Raw genomic sequence first — 22853 nt, forward strand, 5'->3', positions numbered from 1 at the left:
CTATAACTAGATAGTCAGTTCCCTAACAAATAATTGAGATAATAACCCAAATATTAAACATATATGTTGCATCAATCCAAATTTCTCAAAGATTGAACATACCCACCCAATAAATTCTTGATATCAATTTAACTTAACTTATTCGTGTCATTTACGAAGAGTCATAAAATATTGAAGCCCGCCTTTGTCATCTCCTTCATTTTTTCTCTTCCGAATGCGATATATATATATATATATATATATATGCCTGAGAGAACAAACCATTTCAGTTAACCAAAAGCTTCTCAAATTTCTCTTCGATCTGATTAATTTTCATCTTCATTGACCTGCAACGATGGATTCGAATGGAACACCTCCGTTCTACCAAAACGTCATCGTAATGAGACACGGCGACCGCTTAGACAACTTCGATCCGTTATGGACGACCAAAGCAACAAGGCCATGGGATCCTCCTCTGTTCGACGCCGGTAAGGTCCGTGCATTCATCGCCGGACAGAAACTCCGGACACAACTAGGTTTTCCGATCCGCCGTGTATTTGTTTCTCCCTTTCTCCGTTGCGTTCAAACAGCCTCCGAGGTTAGCTCCGCCCTCTGTGCCATCAACGACGATCCAATTAAAACTTCCTCCGTTGATATCCAAATCGATCCTTCCAAACTCAAGGTTAGTTGATTAGAACAATGCTCTCATGTCCAAATTTAGATCTATTCATTCACATGTTGTTTGTTTCATAATCGGGTCGTTAATTAAAAATCTGATTTTGATATTTTTCAGGTATCAATTGAATATGGGTTATGTGAGATGTTGAACAGGGAAGCCATTAGAGCATCAGTAGCTCCAAAAGATGGAGAGTTCAGTTTCAATATTGCTGAACTTCAAACTTTGTTACCTTCTGGAATAGTTGATCAATCCACGGTTCCTCTATATGACAAGGTTTCAAATTTTCTTCACATATATATATAAACAATCTGTTCAAGAATATGCTAAAAAAGTGTGTTAAATGAATCCATTGTCAGTTGCCGAAATGGGGAGAAACAGTTTTAGGAGCTAGGGCAAGATATGTTCAAGTGATTAAGGACTTAGCTGATAAATATCCTTCAGAAAATCTGTTGCTGGTAACTCATGGTAAGAAGCTTTAACCAATAACCATGTTCATATCTTTATCAAACAGTGTATAATCATTGACACTGTTTTAACAGGAGAAGGTGTGGGAACTGCAGTTTCAGCATTCATGAAAGATGTAACTGTATATGAAGTGGAGTATTGTGCTTTTGCTCAGTTAAGAAGAAACATGGCATCTGAAGGAGAAAAAGGGGATTTTGAAGTTGTTATGAATAAAGAACAAACGGGTATTGGTTATTATCCTTTGAACAATTCAATGGAGGATCCTTTTGATGCAAAACCTAATGCTTGATTAATCCAATTGGGTCATATTTCCTTCCCTTCATTTCTAGGTTCATAGTCTGGTCTGTGTGTTTTATGAATGAATGCATAAGTGTGTTGGTTGTTGTTGTTGGTGGTTGTAGTTTAGATTGTGTGGTTGGTGAATAAAAGATGGACACATTTTGTCAACATAATATTGAAAATCAAGAAATGAAAGTTCAAATTAACATGGATTAGATTATATTGTATATATCAAGATTGGTATGAATTGTGTGTGGTTTTGAGAAAAAAACCTATAAAATGTAACATTTAACTTTAAAAGATTTAAAACTTATTTTTCATCATGAAAACAAGTTCAAACTTAGCCAAATTGCAGTTATGTATGTTTAAAATAATGGTGAGCATTTGATATGGCACCCAAACTAGGAATTTGAGAATTTCTATCAAATGAGATGAAAATAAAATTTTGTTTTTAAAATGTTTACAAGGAAAACGTATTTAATGTTTAAGTTTTGCATTTGAAATAATAAAGAGTTTCCGATACAAATATGTTACCTAATTGAATTAGAAACTAGAACAACCAAATGATTCAGAATTCATTTGAATTTGAAATAGAGGATTATGTTTAAATAATAAACTGATTTTAAATGTCTCCAATACATAAAAATAAAAATAAAAATAAGTATGTTGACTCTCTTGAAATAATGTTATGAAAAACCTTTTGTCATGTTTTACAAGAATCAACAAACCAAACAAGCCTTTGTCACAAATTCATATGGAGAATATTACAATAAGTTAAACCCGAAATTTGGAGATTATGAAACCTCACACACTCATGTGGATAAATCAAGATGCATTCGTTTTTTTAACCATTAACCAAAAAAAAAAAAAAATTTGAATTCACTCTCTTATCCATCGCAATATTAAATTGAGTAACTAAAACATAGTTTTGAAACTTGGCTCGCTGGTGGGACCTGCAAACCCGGTGAAACAATCGTCAAATCGGGCTGGGGTGACGAAAAAATCGAAAATACATTTAACCCAGTTAAAACCGGTCAACCCGCCAGTTGGACCGGAAATCCGAAAGTCCGGGATGACCCAACGGGTTTATCATATTTTTTTTCTTTTTAAAATAACATTTTTTTTCTTTTTAAAATAACATTTTTTTTCTTTCTCACTTATCACTCTATTCGTTTCCCTCTTCCCACTTTTTAGTTTTCATTGGATTTACCTATTTCTAGTTCCATGTAGATTGATTATCGATTTCTAGTTCTAAACACTAAGAATGACAAACTCTTTTATTCCCTTCAAGTTTCACCTTTTACCTGAACTTAGGGCCGACTCTAGGGGAAGGCAACCATGCAGTTGCATAAAACTGCATAGGCTCCAACTTTATGAGCTCCCAAAATTTTAAACATAATACTATAATTAATTATATATAATATTATTAATATTATTTTTATTATTTTTATTTTTTTAAAAAATTAAATAAAAATTATTTACAATTTTAGGGCACAAAATTTAAATTTGTATTGGCCCCCAAGGACCGACCCTACCTACTAGACTAAAGCTTTTATTATACTAAACAAAATATTTAAGGTGACATTATAAGTCATAACTTAAACCTAATTTTTTCAGCAGATAAAAACATAATTATCAAAAAAAATCTAAGGTTTTAATTTGATTTGAAGTTTTTTCTCTCATATAATTAAGTTAAGTCTCTTTTATTTCAATTTTTTTTAAAGTTATTATCATCATTCTCTTGTTGTGAAATAATATTTAAAATTTTTATTTTTATTTTGACTATTATTTTATAAACAATTTAATAAAATTTTAATATTTTAATATTATTTTATTATTATATAAAACACAACCAAGTTGACACACCCGTTGAAACAGTAATTAATTGTTTTTTAATCTCGTGTGAAATAAACAAGTCAAGCTAAGTTTAGAAGGGAATAGGTCAGTAAACACCCTTTATTTTTATTATTATTATTATTATTATTATTGTTATTATTATCTATTAATTAAATTTAAAAATTATTTTATATTCTCTTATTAATTAGTTTAGTTAAGAAATTATTAAATTTTAATTTAATTTAATTTAATTTTTATTAATTAGACATGTTATTTCCTATTAATTAGCTTCTTTATACTTTTTTATTACTATGATTAATTTAATAAATCACAATTATTTTTTCAAAAGTTCAATAAAATAATTTTTAATTAACAAGTGTTGCCATATTTTTAGAATGAGTTATATACAAATATCAGGTCAAGAAGAACTTATCATCCACATTCCTCCTTTCCAAAAGTTTATTCCTCTTTCCAAAGTTTATATGAATTATCTTTTGATTTTCCTTACTTTGCGTTTCTATACTACCATCTCTATTTTTAATAATTACTATGTGATTATTTTCTTTTTACGTATTTGTTTCTTTCTCTTTTAATTTAATTATAATTATTTTTATTTTAAATGAATAATAATATTTTTTTGGGAAGAAATTAAAGAAATTGGACAAATACAGCTATGGAGTTGTCTCTCTAGACCTTCCAATAGAAGGACATTGTCTTTATACGTCTATTCAAATAATGACAGTTAAAACTCTAGAGTACAAAAAATTATCATCAATCCATGAAAGGGATTTTTTCGCAAAATTTAAAGGATACCCTCATATAATTCGTTTATTGAGTTATGATGGTTGAAATTAAACTAATTTCATTAATTAAATTAAAATGATATTTAGACAAATGAAATTTATACCAAATTTAATAGTAAAATTTAATTCAAATGAAATTCACACAAAATTCAAATGTGAATTTTAATTTTAATTCAAATGAAAATGAATTTGTTAATTGTTACAATTAACATTAATGACTTGAATGAGACAATTAACAAATGATGTTAATTGCTATTGTAACTACAAAATACTTATTATTGTATGTAATTTGCAAGGACGATAAAAAAACAATCTAAGATAACCGTTGGATGGATGAATGATGGATTAGTGGTCGTTGGATTAAATAATTGATCATGAGTTTAATTTTTAACTATAAATATCTATTCACCTTGTATTCCTCTCCACACGTCGTCTCATCCTTTCTCACTCTAGAATTCCAAAACTCCTCTCCTTATTTTGTGAGTAATCTTCGAGTTATTTGCTCGATATTTCTGTTGAAACCTGGTGATAGTTCATGTACACTAGTCAAGTTCAATGGGTAGTAATTTTAGTGCAGAATTTGAAGCTCTTCATTTGGAAGTGTCAGAGTCTATTTCAGATTATTTCATGTGGATCTTATCTATCGTTAACCAAATGAAGCGAAATGGTGAAAGCATAGAAGATGTTCGAGCGATCGAAATTTTTTTACGCTCTCTACATCAAAGATTTGACCATGTAGTGGTTGCAATCGAAAAGAAAATAGATGTTTGGAGAAACTATCAATCAATGAATTAAGTGGATTGTTACGGGTGCAAGATGAAAAACACAAGAAGGAGCCTTTGGAGCAAACCCTTCTAGTCAAGCATTTGTTTGTCGAAAAGGGGAGCGTAGTTCATCGAGGCCACAGTCGAGGTCGAAGTTATTCTCATAGTGGTGGTCGAGGACGTGGCAACAATCCAGATGCCGAGAGAGAAATTGATGAAAAGCCTTGAAGATATCTGAGTGATAGTGGTAGAGGAAGAGGAATTGGACAAGGAAACGGCGGATACGAAAAGTCACGCCTTGAGTGCTACAATTGTCACAAATTAGATCATTATGCTCGTAATTGCTGATATGCGGAAGATGCAAAAATAGAAGTTAATCTCATAGATGAGAAAGAAACAGAGGAGTCGATGTTATTATTGACACTAAATCAAGAAGTTATTAGAGGAGAAAGTCAATGGTATTTGACAATGGTGCGAGTAACCACATGTGTGGCGACAAGTCGAAATTGTTGAGATTGTGAAAAAGGCAACCAAAAATATCACGTTCAGAGATGCTTCGAAAATCCAGATTGAAGACAAATGTACCATTTTGATTCGGTTGAAGGATGATACACGCAATTTTATTTCCGATGTGTATTATGTCCCAAAATTAAAGAGTAATATTACGAGTTTGAGAAAACTCATGGAAAGAGGCTACCAAATTTTAATGAAGGATCGTAATCTTTGACTACGAGACGGAAACGTTAACCTAATTGCGAAGGTGACTAGAGCCGTCAATTTGGGTTAGGCCCGTTGGGGTTGGCCCGCCTCGCCAAACAATTTAGAAGGGTTGGGTTGAAATATTAGCAACCCATTTGGAAATAGGCCTACACGGGCCAACCCGCTCAGGTCAGGCTTGGGTTAGCCCGCGGGTTGGCAAAAAAAATATAATCTGATTTATAGCTTTATAGGCATATGTCGCATAACCCTAGTTTTTTCTTTCACAGGCAGCACTGCAGCAGTCAATACTCAATACTTCGTCCATCGGCCGCCGACTACTTATTTGTTCCGCCTTTATTCTCTTCGTTCTCGCCTTCAAGAGTTCGTGGATTTAAACTTGGTTCCAGACTCTACAACAATCAATACTCAATACTTCGCCCATTGATCGCCGACTACTTATTTGTTCCGCCTTTATTCTCTTTGTTCTCGCCTTCAAAGGTTCGTGGATTCAAACTTGGTTCCAGTTCTAAAAGCTTCACACTGAAAGTCTGAAACTTAATATTCTGTTAAATAATATATTCATTTTCAAAATGGACTCATCTCACAATCTAGGTATTAATTTGGATGTTAATGAATTTGAAAGTTCTAAACATGATGAAGGGTCATCTAAAGAGTTTAAGGAATATTATGATATTTTTGATGTATTTTAAGAAAATGAAGGGTATAGATAATATAGAAAAAGCTGAATGTAATGGATTCAAAAAACAATATAAATGTAGGGTAAACATTATTGGACTTTTACATTGTGGCGTCATGTTAAAACTTGCAACAAATTGAAGTTTCACGACGTAGGATAAATGATTCTTGATCAAGATGGAAAAATGAAGTCTAAGAAAATAGACAAAAAGATTTCACGTCAGCTACTGATTTGTGCAATCATTAGACATGATTTACCATTTTCATTTATTGAGTATTCTGGTATTAGAGCCTGGATAAAACATGTAAATCATGATGGTGCTTTTATTTCTAGAAATACTGTTGTTTCTGATATTAACCAATTCTACATGAGGGAGAAAGAGAAACTTAAGCATGTTTTCTCTGCCATTAAAAACATAGTTTTTTAACTACAGATTTATGGAAAACATGTACTGGTGTATATTTGTTTGACTGCCCATTTTGTTGACAGTGATTGGAAATTGAATAACAAAATACTTAACTTTTCTCACATGCCTCCTCCACACTCAAGAGTTGAATTAGCTGCTAAATTGTTTGAATTCTTGAAGGATTGGGGGATTGAAAAATAGATTTTCTCTTTGACATTGAATAATGCATATAGTAATGACAGTATGCAAGTTCATTTGAAAATGAAACTCTTCTTGAATGATAGCTTATTGTGTGATGGTGAGTTTTTTCATGTTCGTTGTTCCGCTCATATATTGAATTTAATTGTTCAAGAAGGTTTGAAAGTTTCCACGGTATCTTTGAGTAAAATTGGAGAGTCGGTCAAGTATGTTAAAGGTTCATAGACTAGAAAAAAGAAGTTTCAAGAATGTGTACAAGCAGTTGGTAAATTTGATAATAGTGTTGGATTGCGATTGGATGTGTGTACTCGTTGGAACTTAATAAATTTAATGTTGGAAAGTGCTGTCAAATATAAAAAGGCTTTTGCTTCTCTTCAATTCAATGATAAGAATTATAAATCGTGTCCTACAAGTGAAGAGTGGAAAAAGGAGAGAAAATATGTGAGTTTCTTGAGCCATTTTATGACACTGCAAAGTTGATACACAGTTCTTTTTATCTTACCTCAAATTTGTATTTTATGCAAATCTAGAAAATTGAGGTTTTGTTAAAGGAAAACTTAGTGAATTAAGATGAGGTGGTAAGTCATATGTGTAAAAGAATGATGGAGAAGTTTAAAAAGTACTGGAATCAATACAACACAGTGCTTGCATTTAAGGCTATTTTAATTTTGACCCACGTATAAAGCTTTTGTTGTTAGATTTTTTTTTATTCTAAAGTTGAGAGTGATTATGTTAAGTTCCAATAGAAGATGGAACTTGTGAAGAGAAAATTGTATAAGATTTTTGGCCAATATTCTAACAATAACGAAACAAGTTCTTCACAACCACAATCTTCTACCACACACACCTCTCCAAAGTGTAGGAGTAGTTAAAGGAAAGAGCAAGAGAATCTTTGATGTAAGTTTTTTAATATTTTTTTTTACTTGTACTCTCTAATTAGTTTATATTTTTTATTATAATAATTTAAATTAATGCAGGAAATGATAAAATATGAGAGCCAAACTATTACAAGTGCTTGAAAATCTCAACTGGATCTCTATTTGGAGGAGCCAAAACTTGAATTTGTATATTATCAAGATTTGCATGTTTTGGAGCATTGGAAGAATAAAAAGAATCGATACCCAACCTTTCATTTATGGCATTTGATGTTTTGGCTATTCCTATAACTACTGTTGCATCAGATACAACTTTTTCAATTGGTGCTCGGGTGCTTACCAAGTATAGTAGTTCCACTCTTCCTGAAAATGTGCAAACTTTTATTTGTACTCGCAATTGGTTACATGAATATTATATCGATAATTTTATTTATGTTCTTGACTTATTTGTGACTTGTGACTTAATATATTACTTTATTTTGATTTGAATTTTTAACTATTGTCATTTTTATGCATTTCATAGATAAATAAAAATCAAGAAGGCAACGTAATAGTTACATCAATATTGTCCAAGCAAGGATCAAATATATTCTAGAGGATGCTGATGTAGACATTGAAGAGAAATGCGATAAAGAAGAAGTGTTTGACATGGATTATATCTCGATTGATGATATTTAAAGCATGTTGACATTACTAAAATTTATATTTTATGAAAATTTTCAAATTTTAGTTACTTTGTTGAACTATTTGGTCTTTTAATGTGTAACGATAGACAAAACTCTTGTTTATTGTGTATTATGACTATTCATCATGTTCTCAAACTCTTGTTTTCTAGAATTATTAATGATTTTTATTTATTTTTATTTGTAGTAAGACAACCCGCGGGCTAAGCCGTCTAACCCGCAACCCACATTGGGTTGGGGATTTTCAACCCGCCGGTATGGTGGGCCGGCCCGCCGTTGACCCGTCAAACGATACGTTTTGGTGGGTAGGCCTGCCCCGCCATGGGTTGGCCTGTCTGACCACTCTAAAGCAAGGCTGTCAAAATCGAGAGTTTACGTAAAATCGTTAGCCAATTGTAAACTCGTAAAATCTAGAGTTTACGTGAAATCGTAAGAGTTTAATTTGAAAAAATAATAGTTATATATTATTATTATTTTATATATAATTAAATATTTTATACTTAACAAATTTTAAGAAATTATATACTTTAATATAAAATTAATTAAATAATAATAATAAATAAATAACACTATAAAAAATTACAATTACAAAATTAATTATATTAATTAATTAATTTAAATAAATAATAACTTTATTTTTTAATTTTTAAATATAAATTTGTTTTTTTAAAGTAAAATCGTATAAGATCGTAAAATCGAAATTATTTATGAACTCGCAAAATCGTAAAATCTTATTATCGCAAATTTAAAATCGTAAGAGTTTACCTATTTAAGAGTTTACTTAAAATCAGACTCGTTAACCTAATGTGAAATCGTAAAATCGTAAGATTTTAAGAGTCAACTCGAGATTTTAACAGCCTTGCTCTAAAGGTGATGCTGTCGAAGAATATAATGTTTTCGCTCCCTATTCAAACCAAAGAACCAAATTGCTTCTAAGTTTCTATGACGTATCTAGCGTGGGGTTGACAGATATTAATTTCAGTGGCCTAAAAATGATTATGTAAAGAAAATGCTGAAGGTAATTTATTTCATCAATCATCAAGATCAACTTTGTGAAGCATGTCTTCTAGAAAAACACGCAAGAAAAAGCTTTCCGAAGGAAGCAACATCAAAAGCAACGAAACCGCTCGAATTAATTAATGTTGATGTTTGTGGACCAATCAAGGCATCGTCTTATGTTAAAAGTAATTATTTCTTACTTGTCATTGACGATTTTAGCTAGAAGACTTGAGTTTATTTCTTGAATGAAAAATCTAAGAGTTTTGATACTTTTAAGAATTTCAAAACTTTTGTGGAAAAAGATTCTGGCTATATGATTCGAACATTGGGAACTGATAGAGGTGGATAATTTACTTCTAATGCTTTTGACTGTTTTTGTAAAGAAAATGACATTAGACGTTTCCTCACATTTCCAAGATCCTCACAACAAAATGGAATGGTTGAAAGGAATAACCAATCCATCCTCAACATGGGTCGGAGCATCATGAAACATAAGAAAATGCCAAAATAATTTGGGCGGAAGTAGAGTAGAGGCTTGTCCAGTGTATCTCCTTAATCGTTGTCCGACTAAAAACGTGAAAGACATAACACCAATTGAAGCTTGGAGCAGAAAGAAGCCAAATGTATCTCACTTAAGGATTTTTGGGAGTATAGCTTACAAAACTGTGTCGGAACAAGAGAGAACCAAACTTGATGATAAAAGCGAGAAATTTTATGTTCATCGATTATGATGGGAAATCAAAAGGCTATAAGCTCTACAATCCTGTCAACTGAAAGATGATTGTGAGTCGTGATATGAAGTTTGATGAAGATACTTTTGAAATTAGGAAGTTAATGAAGATTTCATCAACAAATTCTTCCCATTCTTCGATGAGGACAACCAAGAGAAGAAACATGGTAGCTCGTAGTTCCTACGACGACACCAAACACATTTTCTAGTGCATCTTCATCAATTGGAAGCCCTAATGATGGAGAAGTTTGAAAAATATTGGAATCAATACAACACAGTGCTTGCATTTGGGGATATTTTTGTCCCACGTATAAAGCTTTCAATGTTAGATTTTTTTATTCTAAAGTTGAGAGTGATTATGTTAAATTCCAAGAGAAGATGGAACTTGTGAAGAGAAAATTGTATAAGATTTTTGGCCAATATTCTAACAATAATGAAACAAGTTCTTCACAACCACAATCTTCTACCACACACATACCTCTCCAAAGTGTAGGAGCAGTTAGAGTTAAAGAAAAGAGCAAGAGAATCTTTGATGTAAGTTTTCTAATGTTTTTTTTTTTACTTTTACTCTCTAATTAGTTTATATTTTCTTATTATAACTATTTAAATTAATACAGAAAATGATGGCATATGAGAGCCACACAATTACAAGGGCTGGAAAATCTCAATTAGATCTCTATTTGGAGGAGTCAAAACGTGAATTTGTATATTATCAAGATTTGGATGTTTTGGAGCATTGGAAGAATCAATTCCCAATCCTTTCACTTATTGCATGTGATGTTTTAACTATTCCTATAACTACTATATTGCATCAGAATCATCATTTTTCATTGGTGCTCGGGTGCTTACCAAGTATAGAAGTTCCACTCTTCCTGTAAATGTGCAGACTCTTATTTGTACTCGCAATTTGTTACATGGATATGATATCGGTAATGTTATTTACAATTTTTTTAATTATGTTCTTGACTTATTTGTGACTTGTGACTTAATATATTACTTTATTTTGATTTTAATTTTTAACTACCTTCATTTTTGTGTATTTCATATATAAATAAAAATAAAAAAGACAACATAATAGTTACATCAATATTGTCCAAGAAAAGATCAAATATTCTAGAGGATGTTGATGCAGACATTGAAGAAAAAAGCGATAAAGGAGAAGGATTTGACATGGATTATATATCGATTGATGATATTTAAAGAATGTTGACTTTACTAAAATTTATATTTTATGAAATTTTCAAATTTTAGTTACTTTATTGAACTATTTGGTCAATTCATGTGTAACGATAGACAATACTCTTGTTTGTTGTGTATTATGACTATTTGATCATGTTCTTGAACTCTTGTTTACTAGAATTATTAATGATTTTTATTTATAGTGAGACAACCCGTAGGCTGGCCCGCCTAACCCGCAACCCACATTGGGTTGGGTTTTTCAGCCCACCGGGATGGTGGGTCAGCCCGCCCCGCCATGGGTTGGCCCGTCTGACCGCTCTAAAGGTGATGATGTCGAAGAATATGATGTTTCGCTCCCTATTCAAACCCAAGAACCAAATTGTTTGCAAGTGTGTACGACAAATCCATCGTGGTGTTGACACATCTTAATTTTAGTGGCCTAAAAATGACGTCCGAAAAGAAAATGGTGAAGGGATGTATTTGATCAATCATCTAGATCAACTTTGTGAAGCATGTCTTCTAAAAAAACACGCAAGAAAAAGCTTTCCGAAGGAAGCAACGTCAAGCGCAACGAAACTGCTCGAATCAATTCATGTGGATGTTTGTGGACCGATCAAGCCATCGTCTTATGGTAAAAGTAATTATTTCTTATTTGTCATCAACGATTTCAGCCAGAAGACTTGAGTTTATTTCTTGAATAAAAAATCTAAGAGTTTTGATATTTTTAAGAATTTCAAAACTTTAGTGGAGAAAGAGTCTGGCTATATGATTCGGACATTGAGAACCGATAGAGGTGGATAATTTACTTCTAATGCTTCTAAATGTTTTTGTGAAGAAATGAAATTAGACGTTTCCTCACAGCTTCAAGATCCCCACAACAAAATGTAAGGGTTGAAAGGAATAACCGATCCATCCCCAACATGGGTCGGAGCATCATGAAACATAAGAAGATGCAAAATAATTTTGGGCGTAAATAGAGGCTCGTACAATGTAACTTCTTAATCGTTGTCCGACTAAAAAGGAAAGACACAACACCAATTGAAGCTTGGAGCAGAAAGAAGCCAAATGTATCTCACTTAAGGATTTTTGAGAGTATTGCTTAGAAACATGTACCGAAACAAGAGAGAACCAAACTTAATGATAGAAGCGAGAAATTTTGTGTTCATCGACTATGACGAGAAATCAGAAAGCTATAAGATCTAAAATTCTGTCAACAGAAAGATGATTGTGAGTCGTGATGTGAAGTTTGATGAAAATGCTTCTTGAAATTGGGAAGTTAATGAAGATTTCATCAACGGATTCTTCCCATTCTTCGATGAGGACAACCAAGGAGAAGAAACATGACAGCTCGCAGTTCCTACGACGACAACAAACACATTTTCTAGTGCATCTTCATCAAGTGGAAGCCCTAACGAAGAATCACGAAGGATGAGAACTATTCAAGAACTTTATGAGAATATAGTTGTAATGAATGATGTCTCTATTTTCTGTCTTTTAGCCGAAACAACTTCTTTAAATTTTGAAGAGGCTAGTAAGGAGAAAAATGTCGGAGAACTAATGTAGAAGACTACGATTACCAAATTTTATCATTTGTTGCAACTGCCATTCAGTTTGAATACCCACAGTGAAAGGATTGGAATCATAGAAATCCTCATAAAAAACTTGATTCTGTTGGCTATCAACCACAAATTGATACTAACAACATCATCGGGAACCAATTCATATTTAGAACAACGAATATTTCTCTCCTGTATGCGAACACATCTATGAGCTAAAAGATCATCATGATTGCTGGGTCCACCTTGACTTTCAACTCCCATCATCTTATTTTAATTTCAGATCCATGCCATATATAATAATAAATAGATAGAGATTCCTGCATTAAAATAAAATCAAATAGCTGTCGCAGAGCAATTAGAAATGTCTTTGAGTTCATGGAGCAAAACTCCAGCTAATCCTCCTCAATTCTCAAATGATTTTATTTCGAATTTCATGTTTCATTAGAATTTCAGCAAGAGTTCTATCTAGTTCATCAGCAATTTTCTGCTGCATATCCATGGACAATGTTAAAAATTGCTCACATAGATCTTCATCAATCACGTCCTACAACATTATAGTTCCACACTAATAACTCAAAAATGCCCACCAAATACAATTTAAAAATTCGCTAATGAATTTTCAATCGTGATTGTGATAAAGCAAAATACTAGCTTGCACCAAATATATCATATATGCCACACTAATAACTCAAAAATGCCCACCAAATAATACATATCACAATCTAAAAATTCGCTAATGAATTTCAATCGTGATTGTGATAAACAATGTGGCAAAATACTATCTTCCACCAAATATATCATATATGCCATAAGCCATTGGATTTACTTACCTTGAAAGAAAAATAAGTACAAATTACTTGGTGTCTTATCCACAGTTTTCTCCGTCAACTGTACCAAAAGTAGTGACAGAGTTTCGCCTCTCTATCAAACAGCCTGAAATTTAATTACACAGTAACAAGACAGCATATATATATATATATATATATAATGGTTTTACTAACATTAACAAATAATTTGTTTTTGAATTTTGAACCAATTTCCAACAAAATCCTTTTGTAAGGGCCAAAAGAGATATCTCAGAAGTTTCATTCATGCTAAAATTTAAAGAAATCAAGTTAATTAATCACCTGGGAACAAAATTAGAGATTTCATTTGGCCCAAGCTGTTTTAGGCTGATGTCTTTTTTTTTACTATTTTCGTCAACCTCAGCTTCTTCATGAACAAATTTTCCTCTCTCCATTATGCTCAATCTGATCAAAGAATTATGTAACCATAATTTTGTGTCTTATACTATATGAACAAAATAGAGATCACATATTTAGATAAAAAATAAATTTGAATGTTGGATTCATATTACAAACATCATGTGTCTTATTAGAATGAAATAAATAAGGAATTTAATAGGGTTGACCATGTTAAAGTTACTTTGTTAACTTTGTGAAAGAACTCGTGATCAAAGCTTCCCTTTTTGTGAGGCACTTCATCATCTAAATTAATATGAGACTCGCAGTAAAATTTACATACTCTCATGCTTGAGAATAAGTTCATTTGTAAATCATTGAAAGACACAGTATATATTACAAATTAGGATATATATATATATATATATATATATATATATATTTATATATATATTTCCTTAATAAAAATGTAAGCTTCTGCTTTCGAATCTTTATTCAATGACGTTTCAGAGTATTCACTGAAACAAGACTGTGGGAATGAAACTCTTCCATCTGCAGTATTAGCAAATTAAAAGTGAGTGGTGAGATATATGTCAGATCTTGTACTCGGACCACTCAAAAATTCATCCATCAATTGAGCCAACAGATACGCCTCTCAAATATTTCGTCATGTCATGGATAGTAAAGAGATATAAAATAAAAGATAGCTAATTCCAGAAAAACATGAGGCAAAAAAAGATTATTATATCAAGATGATACAAATTCTAGTAAAATCTGAAATGCCTTAAAAGGACCGCGATTTGAAAAAGCCAATAAGAAGTGTTGAGTTATGAAGCCTACACTTATAATAAATTATACATTGTTAATTAAAGTTTATTGGGTTTATCTTTTTTGGTTTTGGGCTTGGGCCTGACCAAAGTTATTTAGGTTTATTACCTGAATGTTTACTCTATAAATATGTAATTATTAAGGGTTTACATTGGGAAAACAGAATTCTAGAGAGATAAAGTGTGAGGCAAAAACTCTGTATTCCTTCTTCTTCTTTATAGTGAAATCTGGTGGTGGCTAAAGTGGATGTAGCTCAATTTGAGTGAACCACGTGTTCTTGTGTTCTTCTTTCTTGTGTTTTTTACAGATTGTTTCAAGCTGGTCGGATTTGGGAGATACAAATCCTAACAACTGGTATCAGAGCAGCTAGGTCTAGATCTGAGCATTGGAAATAATGGCAAGTGAGAACAGTATAGGACATGGAATTGGAAGATTTGATGGGACAGGTTATGCCTTCTGGAGAATGTAGATTGAAGATTATCTGATGCGGTGCGAGTCGAAGAGGCGTTTATGCGAAAGTTGCAGCATCCGAAAATATCTCGCAAGTGTCAGATTTCGAAGATTGCCTAGTGTTTTTCGGGCGGAAACGTGGTGCTGTGAAAAAGTCATGGCTTTGCCATGAGGTATGATGGTTTAAGGCCATCTGACGACGTTTAGGGGCTCAAAATCGCATTTTTATTAGTTTCGGGTGTTTTTTGCAATTTATTAAAAGTTGTTTATTTCTTTTGCAAGCTAGGGTTTGAGTATTTAAAGAATCTTAAAACACTTTGTTATGGGAAGATTATTAATCAGAAAACGAGGTTTCCTCAATATCTATCAACTTTCGGTATTCGTAAGAATCAACGAATCTTGATAAAGGTTCATCCTAGCCACGCACGCTGCATCAGTTGGTATCAGTTTCCAGTCGACCCTGAGGTATGCCGCCCCGAAGACAGCCGCGCAACCCTACCCCTGGTGCTGATGATGGTGACCTTGCTGAGTTGCGACGTGAAAACGCTGAGTTTCGCCGTGATAACGACGATTTGAGGCGGCAGGTTGAATGGTTGACGCAATGGATGGATGCATCTATGCACATGCACCACCCTGAAGATGATGTTACGGTGACAGATGAAAACCCTCTCGGTGGTCTTCGGAATCGATCCCCTGAACGCCCCAATCATCGCTGGGAGCAGGCTTTCAGGGTGGACATCCCTAAGTTCGATTGTAGTCTACCACCGGAAGAGTTTATTGATTGGCTTTCTCAGGTTGAAGAGATTCTGGATTTCAAGGAAGTTCCTGCAGATCGTCGTGTACCCCTTGTTACGATCCACTTACATGATCGTGCACAAGCATGGTGGCAGCAGTTGAAATAGACACGTGTTCGTCATGGTAAGGCAAAGCTCACGAATTGGGACAAATTCAGGAAGCATATTAGGGCTGCGTTTCTACCATATAATTACGAACGTAACCTGTACCAGCGGTTTCAGAATCTTCGTCAGGGTTCTCGTTCCGTGGATGACTATTCCACTGAGTTTTACACCTTTGTGGCTCGTGTTGACCTGTCTGAGTCCCCTCTCCAGTTGGTTTCTCGCTATATTGGTGGCCTTCGCCTCCAGTTGCAGGATATTTTGAATATGTTTGATCCCTTGACTGTTTCTGAGGCACATCAGCGTGCTTCACAGGCTGAGAAACAACTAGCCAGGCGCGGTTCAGGTAGCTTTGGAAAACAGGTTGTCCCCACTAGTGGCATTGGTTCTTCTTCCCAGCCGGCCCATCCCACCCCAGCCCCCCTCGCAGCACTACAGCCCCCCCCGCAGGGACGTCCCGGTGGCTTGCGTTGTTTCAATTGTGGTGAAGTTGGCCATCGCCAAGCAGAGTGTCGCAACCCAATGTCCACCAATCGTGGTTTTTTTACTGAGGTGGATGATCCTGACTCTGCTCTTCCTTCAGATTCAGCCCCAGTGTATGATGTTTATGATGATGAGGCTGCGGAGGAGTATGTTTCTGGTGATGTTGGCCCCCTTTTGGTGATTCGTCGATCATGTTTAACCCCTCGTGCTCCTGACAACGAGTGGTTACGCAATAATCTGTTCCATTCCACTTGTACCATCGGTGGCAAAGTTTGCACCTTCATCATTGATGCTGGGAGTTGTGAGAATGTGATTTCTGAGGTTGTAGTTTCGAAGCTGGGTCTGTCCACTGAACCTCACCCCAAGCCTTATCGCCTGTCCTGGCTGAGTCAAGGTACGGATGCTACAGTTTCCAAGCGTGTACTTGTTAATTTTTCCATTGGTTCCCATTATCGTGATGCTGTATATTGTTATGTGGTTCCTATGGATGCTTGTCACCTTTTACTTGGTCGCCCTTGACAGTTTGATCATTCTGTTATACATGATGGGCGTGCTAATACCTACACGTTCTTATTTAATGGTACCAAGATTGTGTTGATGCCAAATCAGCCCAAGAAGGGTGCTGCCCCCACTCATCATGCGTTCCCCCCTGCCACCTTGTTGTCTCGGGGTCCTTTTCAGACCGCCATGGTCGAATCTGGCATGGTGTTTGCTCTATTTTTTTCGCTGATTACCTGTGGTGCTAGTTCTGAGGTGCCTATTCTAGTGCAGCCGCTGTTACAGGAGTTTGCAGATGTTTTTCCTGAGAATCTGCCTTGTGCCTTGCCTCCTTTGCGTGATATCCAGCATCACATTGACTTGGTTCCAGGTGCTGCCCTACCCAACCGTCCTCATTACCGCATGAGTCCCAAAGAACATGAAGAGTTGCGTAGACAGGTGGAGGACTTGCTGGCTAAGGGACACATTCGAGAGAGCCTTAGTCCCTGTGCTGTCCCGGCCCTTCTTACCCCAAAAAAGGATGGGTCTTGGCGTATGTGCATTGATAGTCGTGCTATCAACAAGATTACAGTGCGTTATCGGTTTCCTATTCCCCGGTTGGATGACTTGTTGGACCAGTTGGGTGGTGCTTCTGTGTTTAGCAAACTGGATCTCAAGAGTGGATACCATCAGATTCGTATTCGCATGGGTGATGAGTGGAAGACTGCCTTTAAGACTCGTGAGGGCTTATATGAGTGGCTGGTTATGCCGTTTGGTCTGTCGAATGCTCCTAGCACCTTTATGCGTGTGATGAACCAGGCTCTTCGCCCTTTCATTGGGAAGTTTGTAGTCGTTTACTTCGACGACATCTTGATTTACAGTGACAACGAGGTAGCACACCTCTCCCATCTTCGTGAGGTGTTATCTGTTCTCCGGCGTGACAAGTTCTATGCTGCTTCCTCGAAGTGCACATTTCTTACTGATTCTACCCAGTTCCTCGGTTATGTGGTATCTCGGGAGGGCCTGAAAGTGGACCCGAGTAAGGTACTGGCTATCAATCAGTGGTCCCGCCCCTCTTCGATCACTGAAGTTCGCAGTTTTCATGGCTTGGCTTCCTTCTATCGGCGTTTTATTCCTCACTTCAGCAGTGTTACGGCTCCTATCACTGATTGTATGAAGGGGGTTAAGTTCTTCTGGACGGATGATGCCGAGGCTGCCTTTGTTGAGATCAAGCACCGACTCACTTCAGCCCCTATTTTGGTTCTTCCTGATTTTTCCCAGCCATTTGAACTACATTGTGATGCTTCGAAATTGGGTATTGGGGCTGTACTTAGCCAATCTGGGCGTCCTGTTGCTTATTTTAGTGAGAAACTGTCTAGCGCTAAACTTCGTTTCAGTACCTATGATATTGAGTTCTATGCTATTGTCTAGGCAGTCAAACAATGACGTCATTATTTATTTCAACGGGAGTTTGTCTTATATACGGATCATGATTCCCTCAAGCATCTTGGTGGTCAGGACAAGATTTCTCATCGTCATGCTTCGTGGGTCTCTTATTTACAGAAGTTTACTTTTGTGATTAAACACAAGGCTGGTGTGTCTAATCGCGTGGCTGATGCTTTGAGTCGTCGTCATGGGCTGTTGGCGGAGATGCGTGTCCATGTACCCGGCTTTGATTCGTTTGTGGACCTCTATCGTGATGATCCTTTCTTTTCGCAGGTCCTCATTCGCATCCAACAGGGGGATTCGAGGGACTTTGTCTTGGAGGATGGGTTCCTTTTCCGCGGTGTGCAGCTGTGCATTCCAGATTGCAGCCTGCGTTTGAGGATGATTCAGGAACTCCATAAAGAAGGCCATGTTGGGCGTGATCGTACCTTCCAGCTTCTTGCAGCTTCTTATTTCTGGCCTTCGATGCGCAAAGAGGTGGGGCGTTTTGTTGCTCGCTGTCGTGTTTGTCAGTTGGCTAAGGGCGCGTCGACTAATGCCGAGTTATACTTGCCTCTGCCTATTCCCACTCAACCATGGTCTGATGTCAGTATGGATTTTGTCCTTGGGCTACCACGTACCCAGCGTGGTTCTGATTCGATTTTTGTGGTGGTTGACCGATTCTCGAAGATGGTTCATTTCATTCCCTGCAAGAAAACCTCTGATGCTGTGGCTGTTGCACAGCTTTATTTCAGGGATGTGTATCGCCTTCATGGACTTCCTGCCTCCATAGTTTCTGATCGGGACACTCGCTTTGTGAGTCACTTTTGGAGGAGTCTTTGGCGTTTTGTTAATACTCAGCTGAATTTTAGCAGTGCCTATCACCCGCAAACTGATGGCCAAACTGAAGTTGTTAATAGGTCTTTGGGGAACCTTCTGCGCAGTTTAGTTGGGGATCATCCTAAGGCTTGGGATCTGAAGCTGCCTCAGGCCGAGTTTGCTCACAATCATGCTGTTAATCGCTCCACTGGTTTTAGTCCTTTCCATGTGATTTACGGGCTGTCTCCGCGTGCTCCTCTTGATTTGTTAGCGCTTCCCAGCAAGGTGCGTCCTCATTCCACTGCTGCGGATTTTGTTGGTCAGTTGGCTCAGATTCATCAGACCACTCATGACCGCTTGGTTGCTGCTACTGCCAAGTACAAGGAGAAGGCTGATTCGAGAAGGCGTGCTGTTGATTTTGAAGTTGGTGACTTTTTGTGGGCTATTCTGACTAAGGATCGTTTTCCAGCTCATGAATATAGCAAGCTTGCTGCTAAGAAGATTGGTCCTGTTGAGATTGTGGAGAAGATCAACCCTAATGCTTATCGTTTACGCCTTCCCAGCCATGTGCGTACCTCTGATGTGTTCAATGTGAAGCATCTTGTTCCTTTTGTGGGTGAATCTTCTTCTGATGAGGATGATGCGGTTCCAGATTCGAGGACGAATCTTTTCTACCATGGGGGGAATGATGCAGTGCGAGTCGAAGAGGCGTTTATGCGAAAGTTGCAGCATCCAAAAATATCTCGCAAGTGTCAGATTTCGACGATTGCCTAGTGTTTTTCGGGCGGAAACGTGGTGCTGTGAAGAAGTCATGGCTTTGCCATGAGGTATGATGGTTTAAGGCCATCTGACGACGTTTAGGGGCTCAAAATCGCATTTTTATTAGTTTCGGGTGTTTTTTGCAATTTATTAAAAGTTGTTTATTTCTTTTGCAAGCTAGGGTTTGAGTATTTAAAGAATCTTAAAACACTTTTTTATGGGAAGATTATTAATCAGAAAACGAGGTTTCCTCAATATCTATCAACTTTCGGTATTCGTAAGAATCAACGAATCTTGATAAAGGTTCATCCTAGCCACGCACGCTGCATAATTATCTCTATGGAAAGAAGCTTAATGTGTCTTTGAGTGAGAAACCAGAGAAGATGGATGAAGATGAATGGAAACTCCTTGATAGACAGGTTTTGGGAGTTGTCCGATTGACGCTAGCCAAGACAGTTGCTCACAATGTAGTAAAGGAGAAGACCATCATGGGTCTGATGAAAGCTCTTTCTGATATGTATGAGAAACCTTCTGCTAACAACAAGGTACACTTAATGTAAAGACTCTTTTACTTAAGATTGGTTGATGGTACTTCTGTCACTACTCATTTGAATGAATTCAATACAATTGTGAATCAATTGCTATCTGTTGAGATTGATTTTGGGGATGAAGTTAGTGCCCTGATTTTGTTAGCATCTCTACCAAATAGCTGGGAACCTATGAGGGCAACAATTAGTAATTCAGTTGGAAATGCTAAACTGAAATTTGTTGAAGTTAGAGATCGTATTCTTGCTGAAGAGGTTCGTAAAATTGATTCTGGTGAAACATTCAAAGGTTCTGCTGCGAATGTGGAAAACAGGGGAAGAGGTAATGATAGAAATTTCAACCATGGTAAGAGCAAATCTATGTCAAGGAGCAGGAGGAGTCAGTCCAAGTCTGGGCGGACATTTGAGTGTTGGAATTGCGATAAACAGGGTCATTTAAAGAGGAAGTGCAAAACACTGAAGAAAAATGGTGATGATAAAAATAATGCAGCCAATGTTGTTACAGAATCTGTCACTGATGCGTTACTTCTGTCAGTTGATAGCCTGATAGATTCATGAGTTTTGGACTCGGGAGCGTCTTTCCACACCACTGCCCACAAAGAATTAATGGAGAATTATGTGGCTGGAAACTGTGGGAAAGTTTATCTCGCAGATGGTGAGGCACTGAATATTGTTGGCATGGGGGACATCAAATTGAAGATGGCAAATGGTTCTGTTTGGAAGATTAATAAGGTGAGACACATTCCAGGTTTAATGCGCAATCTGATTTCTGTTACACAACTTGATGAAGAAGGTCACAATTTCAGTTGTGGAAATGGTGCATGGAAGGTGACTAAAGGAGCAATTGTTGTTGCTCGAGGTCACAAAACTGGAACGTTATACACGACTTCAACTTGCAGAGAAACAGTTGCTGCTGTAATTGATGACTCGGAGAACAGTGAGCTATGGGGCATTGCAGGTTAGGCCATATGAGCGAAAAAGGGATGAAAATTCTTTTGAAAAATGGGCACATTCCAGAACTGAAGTTTGTTGAACATCAGTTATGTGAAACATGCATTCTTGGAAAACAGAAACGAGTGAGTTTCTTAAAAACTAGGAAGGAGCTCAAGAAAGAAAGACTAGAGTTGGTACACACTGATGTGTGGGGACCTGCACCTGATTCTTCTATTGGCGGATCATACTACTATGTGACTTTTATAGATGATTCAACAAGAAAAATATGGGTTTACTTTATGAAGCACAAGTCTGAAGTATTTACTATTTTCAAGAAGTGGAAGGCTTTGGTTGAAAATGAAACAAATCAGAAAGTTAAGTGCTTGAGATCCGACAACGGAGGTGAATATATCAATTCAGATTTCAAAGAGTATTGTGCTATGAATGGGATCAGTATGGTGAAGACTGTTCCCCGAATGCCTCAAGAGAATGGAGTAGCTGAACGAATGAATCGAACATTGAACGAGCGTGCTAGAAGCATGAGATTTCATACAGGGCTTCCTAAAACCTTCTGGGCAGAAGCTATAAATACTGCTGCATATTTGATAAACAGGGGACCCTCTATTCCTCTTGAATTCAGAATTCCTGAAGAAGCCTGGAGCAATAAAAAGGTAAACCTTTCTTATTTGAAAGTGTTTAGTTGTTTATCATATGTTCATATTAGTGAATGTGATAAGAGCAAGCTTGATCAGAAGTCTAATAAATGTTTTTTCATTGGTTATGCTGATATCGAGTTTGGTTATCGTTTCTAGGATAATCAAAATTGGAAGATCATTCGTAGCAGAAATGTTATCTTCAATGAACAGGTTCTCTACAAAGATTGTGTTGGGAAGACATCAGATGATGATTCCAAGTTGAAAGAGACTAGTATAGTCAATTTAAGAGATTTTTCAGCTGAATATATACCGACTGTCGAAGAAGAACAATGTGTTGTTGAAGATGAAATCGTTGAGAACGTGGCTCTAGAGGTAAATCAGCAAACACCGGTTATACAGTTGAGTAGATCATCAAGAAATCGAAAACCAGTTGAGAGGTGGTCTCCATCTCTGAACTATATCTTGTTGACAGATAGAGGTGAACCTAAATGCTATGAGGAAGCAATACAATCTGATGAATCGGTTAAGTGGGAGTCTACGATGAAAGATGAGATGGACTCTTTGATGTTGA

At 36.1% G+C, this 22853-nt stretch overlaps 1 protein-coding gene across 1 annotated transcript; it reads left to right on the forward strand.

Annotated features, from left to right (window-relative positions):
• The first annotated feature begins 269 nt into the window (after positions 1–269).
• On the forward strand, positions 270–1617 carry LOC124921657. Its single transcript, XM_047462341.1, has 4 exons — positions 270–661; positions 773–931; positions 1015–1123; positions 1198–1617. Exons 1-4 carry the CDS (start codon positions 335–337, stop codon positions 1410–1412), a joined length of 810 nt encoding a protein of 269 aa, XP_047318297.1. The 5' UTR covers positions 270–334; the 3' UTR covers positions 1413–1617.
• Positions 1618–22853: the final 21236 nt, after the last annotated feature.

The sequence above is a fragment of the Impatiens glandulifera genome, chromosome 1 (assembly GCF_907164915.1).
Source record: "Impatiens glandulifera chromosome 1, dImpGla2.1, whole genome shotgun sequence".
NCBI lineage: Eukaryota > Viridiplantae > Streptophyta > Magnoliopsida > Ericales > Balsaminaceae > Impatiens > Impatiens glandulifera.